The sequence below is a fragment of the Vigna umbellata genome, chromosome 1 (genome assembly GCF_029865625.1).
Source record: "Vigna umbellata cultivar VRB3 chromosome 1, Vumbellata_1.0, whole genome shotgun sequence".
Taxonomy (NCBI): Eukaryota; Viridiplantae; Streptophyta; class Magnoliopsida; order Fabales; family Fabaceae; genus Vigna; species Vigna umbellata.
Genome location: NC_142165.1, coordinates 80,954,189 through 80,961,753, shown reverse-complemented (window position 1 = coordinate 80,961,753; position 7,565 = coordinate 80,954,189). Strand labels below are relative to the sequence as shown.

Below are 7,565 nucleotides of genomic sequence, written 5' to 3'. Positions count from 1 at the left end.
TTAGAACCAGGTTGGTGCCCATTATTATTCATATTGAAAAATTTAAAACTTTAAGATTTTAAAAAGGGAAAAAAGGTGGAATCTACTGCCAGGAAGAATTATATGATTCTTTGACATTAAATCCCGTTAAAAAACGCTTTTGTGGGGGAGAAAGGAGGATCCCTGAAATAGTTTTGGTGATAATTTCCATCTGGGTCTTCTCATCGGAATGAGTATGTGGTAGAATCGTGAAATTCGATAGAATGATTCAAAAGGGGGGTTGTAGAGCAATGGAGTGGAGGCTGCAATTGATTAGCAGGTGGAACCTCCTCCTGGATTGACAGCCGCAAAGGTAGGAGGGAGAGTGGGAGGAGCAACGACCTTGTCGAGACCGAAGAGGTAATCGACATGGGAAGGAGTAACGGGAGGGGTTTTGATGGCGTCAGGTTGTAGAGGAATTGGAGCAAAGTTAAGAGCATCAACGAAGCGATCATGATCTGAGGAGAACGAGGAATTAGGGTTTGACAAAAGCGTGAAGAGAAAGTCTCATCTTAACAGGTTTGGAAGGGCGATAGAGATGGTCGTACTCGTGCATCATGTGTTCCAGGTCGTCGTCGTTGGTAATGAAGATTAAGGCATCAAGGTCTTCGCTAGGGAGTTGGTACTTGAAGGTAAGGTCTTGCGACGTGGCGTCGCAGAGAGCCGTGAGCTTGGAAAGGAAAATGGGAAACTTGATGGCGTAGTCGATGGCGAGGATCTTGGTGTTGCCGCCGATGTAGGAGAGCTGGTTGTCATGGGTTTAGGGATGGTTTTTGTCGCCGTAGCTGCACACCGCTGTAGCTGCACATTATCTTATTTAAAAATTAAAATAAAATAAATTCCACTTAAGCTGTGCCACATCATTAAAAATTGCACAGTCAGCAAATCAACACACATAAATTTTAATGTCGTCCAGTCTAATTAACGGCAAGATTTTAATTGAGTAAATTTTACAAAAATAAGGACCTAATTGAGAACAAATAATATGCGAAGATCTATTTGAAAAAATTGCACAAAATATGGACATCCAAAATGATTAAACCTAAAAACAAAAAGAAGTAAGTTTGCATGGTAATTTCATTTAGAACAACGAAAGAAAAAGGATGCAAGGGATTGCTTACTAATCACTCACTTTAATTTGTATTGAAGTTGGCCCTCACATGGGTGAGAACCTCCAAGTCGTGTTGGTCAGGGAAATTTATAAAATTGTCTTACGTGCATTGTTAAATCCAGAGTTTGCATGTGAACAACAAATCATATGCTACTGCCAAATCAACTTACTTCCATGTACCAGATCCGTATCTGAGTCCCAAGATAAGAAAACAGATCTCAGACTCTATTCATCACATAAAATATTAACAAATCCTTTAACATTATATAATATTATTATTGTATACTTCAATTCAAACTGCATTCAATTTTTGTATCAGTATGCAGAAGCTGTGTTACTCGAGCAGACAGAGCATAAGTGAGACTTTTTTGACACCATTTTTTCTTTCTCTCTTTATAGGTTTCGGAGAAAAAGATGTTTTTCAAAAGGTGATACGTGTGATTTTGGTGTTGCTTATTTACGTGTGACATCTAACAAAGTGATCTCAAACCGTCGCTGTTGTTCACTTCACAGTTGGAAAGGGAATACCACATTCGGCCTGATTTCTTGTTTAAGCCAAACAAAGAGGGAAGAAGCATGCCCAAACTATTTACAAAAAAGTGGTTAATAAGTCAAGAATATATTAACTTAGCTCTTGAATTGGACTTTACTTCAACCGAATAACAAGTGGTATGAACAGATAACGTGTTTTGTTTTAGTCAATTGGGAATTGAAAGATTTTTCATCGTGACAGTAACAAATAATTTGATTAAAAGATAAGAATTTTCTTTGTTGCTATAATAATGGTATATTTCTCTTGGTACGGCAGTGTTGGTGATGAGTCAAAAGGGGGAACAATATGTAGCCAAACCTGTGGCAAGAAACAATAGAATACAACCCCCCTTTGCCATCTTCTTACCCAAGCACATCACTGTTCTCATCATCATCCTCTTCCTCGTTAATTCAATTTCAGACCTTCCCTTCTCTCCTTAGCTTCCTCTCTTTACTTCCCAATTCAATGAACACCCAAAACCCAATACTCACGTGCATGCCACGTGTCGCGTGAAATCACCATTCTTCTTCTTCGTCGTCTTCTTCTTCTTCTTCTTCCCCTGCCTCAACAAATCCACTTCTGCCCTCTTTAAAACCCTCTGCAAAGTTCGAATCTTTCGCAGAAAACACCAAGACCCAGAGGAAGCTTCTCTGCAATGGCGTGACCAATGATTGATTAGCTCTCAGCTTCTGTGATCTTTCAGTGATGGGAGTTTGCACATCGAAGCCACAGAAGGCGAACCCTTACGCGCTTCGCGAAGCGGAAGCCGAAGCCGACCCTTCGCAAATCCCAAAAGCCCCACTTAGTCCTGCCGCAGCCGAGAACCACCGCCGGAAAGATGACGTCGCCGCCGGGAAACAGTCTCCGTTCTTCCCGTTCTACAGCCCGAGCCCCGCGCGCTTCCTGAAAAAGTCTCCAGCGCCGGCGGGAGGGAGCAGGAGCGCGGCCTCCACGCCGAGGAGGTTCTTCCGGAGGCCGTTCCCTCCGCCGTCGCCGGCTAAGCACATAAGGGCTGTGCTGACGCGGCGGCAGGGAAAGAAGGCGGCGGCAGCTGCGATATCGGAGGAGGGGGAGGATGGCGGTGGAGCTGCGGCGGATTTGGATAAGAGGTTTGGGTTTTCCAAGGAGTTCACGAGTAGGTTGGAAGTTGGTGAAGAAGTGGGTCGAGGGCATTTTGGGTATACTTGTTCTGCTAGGTTCAAGAAGGGTGAGCTTAAGGGTCAACAAGTGGCTGTTAAGGTCATACCAAAATCAAAGGTTAATTTTTTTTATGTTCAATCTTAATCTTAATCATCATATGCCCTTCTGCCTTACATTTGGTGCGTCACTTGGAACACTTGGCAGTTCTGAGATTGTCGTTGAGTTCCAACTAGTTTGGGTCGTTTACTGGAGAAAACTTGAGGTTTTATGTCCTTTTCGATGATTTTTTGTATAGAAGGAATTACGACTATTGTTTTCATCTTCACCCTCTTTTTTTGCCAGATGACAACAGCAATTGCTATTGAAGATGTGAGAAGGGAGGTGAAAATATTGCGAGCTTTGAATGGACACAGCAATTTGATACAGTTCTATGATGCGTTTGAAGACCAAGATAACGTGTACATTGTAATGGAGTAAGTTTGGGATGTTTGTTTCTGTTTATCTTCAAAGCTATGTTGTAGCTGTAGTTCTCTCGGGCCATCCTAGTGAAGTTTAACAATAACTTTTCTTTTAGCTCAAATAAAATATCTTATCATAACAATATATGATACAACCTTTTTAGTGACACCTGCACTATGTATTAGGTTATCATATTTTTGTTTATAGAATACCTATTGGTCGTTGATTTTTCTTTTTTGCTTTATACTGTTTTTGTAACCAGCTGGATCTTATTGACAATTCAGGTTATGTGAAGGGGGGGAGCTCTTAGATATGATATTATCAAGGTAATTTCATTTAACAGACCTGCTTTACTTTACATTCTATACTGATAAGAAAGTTGACCTTTGGAATTGCGCCTTGCCACTAACTAACTAGACGGTTAATTTTTTTCTTTAGGGGAGGGAAATACTCAGAAGATGATGCAAAGGCTGTAATGGTGCAGATTCTAAATGTTGTTGCATTTTGTCATCTTCAGGGTGTTGTGCACCGAGACCTTAAGCCAGAGGTGAGCATATGGTTAAAGCCTCTGAATCTTCTATATTTCCAGACTCATGTAAACACTAGCTAGGCATGGAAATGGTTAGTTGGGCATGGGTGGATTACCCATTTGTAACTGAATTTTACACCCTTCCCCAAAGAAGCCCCTCATTCTTATCTCACAGGTAAATGTTTGATGAAGCTCTCTAACTTATCTACATGAGGAGTCCTAGCTACAGTTCACCAGTCACTTGGGCACCAGCTCTAACATTAGCTTACTTAATATATATATTTTGGTGGTTAGGAAACAAAGTAAACCATAAATAATAGCAAAGAAAATCCCCTAAATAAATTGCTTTTCTATATATATATATATATATTGAAAGGTTAGATTGACTCATTGAATATGAATTTCAACTTGGAATATTATGTAACCTCATTGTATTTTTCTTTTCAGAATTTTTTGTACACTAAAAAGGATGAAAGTTCTGAGTTGAAAGCTATAGACTTTGGGTTATCAGATTTTGTCAGACCAGGTCTTCCTTTACAAGTCCTTACCTGGTAGTTGGTAGTAGTATCCTTTACATCATGAGACCTTGGGAATGATATTGTTTCTTGAATTGCGTCTTACAGATGAAAGGCTTAATGATATTGTTGGAAGTGCATATTATGTGGCCCCTGAAGTTCTCCATAGATCTTACAGCACAGAGGCTGATGTGTGGAGTATAGGCGTGATAGCATATATTCTTTTATGTGGTAGTCGTCCATTTTGGGCTCGAACGGAGTCTGGTATTTTCAGGGCAGTTCTGAAAGCTGATCCTAGCTTTGATGAAACACCGTGGCCATCTTTATCTTCAGAAGCAAAGGATTTTGTCAAACGCTTACTGAATAAGGACCCACGGAAGCGGATATCTGCTGCTCAGGCTCTAAGTCAGTTTTTCTTTTACCTATATCATCATTCATATCTAGTAAGTTATTTTTCAAGCTTCCACCAATAATCTTTAGCTTGCAGGTCATCCTTGGATACGAAATTACAACAATGTAAAAGTTCCACTTGATATTTTAATATTTAAGCTCATGAAGACATATATGAGATCATCGTCCTTACGCAAGGCTGCCTTAAGGGTGCGTGCTTCTGACCAAAAGTGTTTGCAATTTAGTTTTCTTTTAGTAATTGACTAATTAATTATATTTGTCTCTTTCACAGGCCTTGTCAAAGACACTGACTGCAGATGAACTCTATTATCTGAGGGAGCAATTTTCACTGCTAGAACCAAGCAAAAATGGCAGCATATCTTTAGAGAATGTTAACAAGGTTAGTCATCACACAATGTGTATGAAGTTTATCTATGTTAGACTCCACAAGCTTTTCTAATTCATACATTCTGGGCAGGCCTTGATGAAATATGCAACAGATGCCATGAAAGAGTCTCGCATCCCTGACTTTCTTTCCTCGGTAAAACTATCATGTTCTGTGTATATAGACATATCTCTTAATTTGATTTGTTTCAATCTTACATGTTCTTTATATTTCTTTTTATGACAGCTGAATTCATTACAATATAGAAGGATGGATTTTGAAGAATTTTGTGCAGCTGCGTTAAGTGTGCATCAACTTGAAGCTCTTGATCGATGGGAACAACATGCTCGCTGTGCCTATGAGCTTTTTGATAAAGATGGAAACAGGGCTATTGTCATTGAAGAGCTTGCTTCAGTACGTTCAGAAAAGAACACTTCACTCTTAGACTATTAGCGATTATTCTTGAAGCTGCATTTACCGTTATTTCCACTATAACTGATTTATGTATGTGTGTGCTTGTAATTGATGTAGGTTGTAACCCTTCTTTTTGGAGTGGGGAGTGGGTAGTTACAAAATTTATTAGGAAGAACAGAAAGTACAACTTAGGAGGATAAGGAATCCTCCATAGGCCGTAGGGAAAGTAAAGAAAGAAAAGAACTAATGGCAGGGGTAGTTACATAGGAAACTAAAACAGATGGAGGGGGTAGTTGCAGAAAATTTATTAGGAAAGAACAGAAAGTGGAAGTAATGGAGGATAAGAAACTAAAGAACCCAAAAATTAGATGTATAGCAAGGCTTTGAACCATAAAGATGCTTGGCCATAAAACACCACCCTTTCCCATAATAGGTGAAGAGACTAAAGACCTTAAAAATTCATGCATGGCCCTCCAACCAAATTTAACAAAGGTCTTCCAAAAAAAATTGAGTAACTACATCTGATGGCATCACTTTGCATAATTTAATGCATATACACTTTCTATCTCCACTTTATATGGATCTAACAAGTCTGCAGTTATCTGCTACTGATTACTTCTGGATCTGTCAAGAATGTACTGATGTGACTCTTGTTAGTGATAGGGTGAACATTTTAAAATTAAAGTTGTCTATATACAACTATTTTAGTTCATGAGTATATATGCCTAATCCGCATCATATTTCTTCAAAATATTGTTTAGGAACTTGGACTTGGTCCCTCTATCCCTGTTCATGTTGTTCTTCACGATTGGATACGCCACACTGATGGAAAATTAAGCTTTCTTGGGTTTGTGAAACTATTACACGGTGTATCTAGCCGAAGCCTTGCGAAGGTTCAATAAAATTTAAAGCAGAGGAAGCCTTGTGTGGCTCGACTCGACCATATTTGGATTTGTGTCTGGTTGGCGCTGGAACTCATTATTGTGTTGTTATCTGAAGCTCTTGCTAGCACACCCATTTAAAAAAGTACAGGTTCATAATGAAATGCAACTCTGATTCTTTTTGAAGAAGCTCAAACTGTAAAATAGTCTACAGATCGTTGGTCTAAGAATTAATATATGAATTGTAGAATTAGATTAGCTTTGTCTCGATGGTGGTAATAATTTCCTGTCACCTGTATTAATGAATGCTTTGTATAACCATACGTTTGAGTCCGAAAATTTTAATCTTAATTTTATGTTTTGTTGTGTTAGTGTAGAATGAGTTACTTTCCTTGTAGCGTTGAAGGAGATTTTAGCTGTTTAAGAAACTAAAATTATAGGAAGTTGCTGCTGCTGAGCGATTCCAATTTGGAAAGAGTGAAAAATGTCCACCATGATGCACATTCCCATAAGCGGCGTGGTCTTAATCGTAGCCCAGTCAATCGTTTCGTATCTATCAATTTTTTTTCAGTTTTCAATATTTTGCTATGGTATTTGTGTTACTTATCGTTTGTACTTCACAAGTATGTAGTTACTCGCTTCTAGCTAGGAAACAGGTGTTGGTTCTATTATGGTTAAGACTTGGCAAAAGTAACTAAATTATACTAAATTATAATTAACTATATCATAATTAAACTAAAAGAAATTAATAATTGAACTTGAAAGATAACGAGTAAACATGCCTTTATTTTTTACTATCTTATGTTAGTGTTGCGGAAGAACGAGTAAAGCAATTAAGAAAAGTTTTAAACACTGTTAACTAAACTGTTAACAGAAAAAGTTTGATTTTTTTAAAATTGAACTAAGAAAATAAAAAAAAAATTAGTATATTTTAGTTTTTATAGTACACAATAATATAAATAATCCATAATTTATTATAATTAAGTTAATTATGGTCCTAAATATGGTACGTTGGCGTAATGAGGGTATATACTAAAATGTGTCGTGTTGGCCTTGATTAAGGAATTTGAACTATCAAATTTGACTATGACTATCAAAAGGAAATAAGTTTTAACCTTGAAGGAGGAAGAAAGGATGTAAGAGACGAAAGCAAATGAAGGGAATGGAAAATAAGGTTAGTAGTTCAGTCCT

At 38.2% G+C, this 7,565-nt stretch overlaps 1 protein-coding gene across 1 annotated transcript; it reads left to right on the top strand.

Annotated features, from left to right (window-relative positions):
- The first annotated feature begins 1,935 nt into the window (after positions 1-1,935).
- LOC124819484 (CDPK-related kinase 5-like) lies at positions 1,936-6,745 on the top strand. Its single transcript, XM_047291009.2, has 11 exons — positions 1,936-2,918; positions 3,144-3,274; positions 3,545-3,586; positions 3,699-3,807; positions 4,237-4,315; positions 4,413-4,709; positions 4,792-4,904; positions 4,987-5,094; positions 5,173-5,235; positions 5,326-5,493; positions 6,255-6,745. Exons 1-11 carry the CDS (start codon positions 2,367-2,369, stop codon positions 6,393-6,395), a joined length of 1,803 nt encoding a protein of 600 aa, XP_047146965.2. The 5' UTR covers positions 1,936-2,366; the 3' UTR covers positions 6,396-6,745.
- Positions 6,746-7,565: the final 820 nt, after the last annotated feature.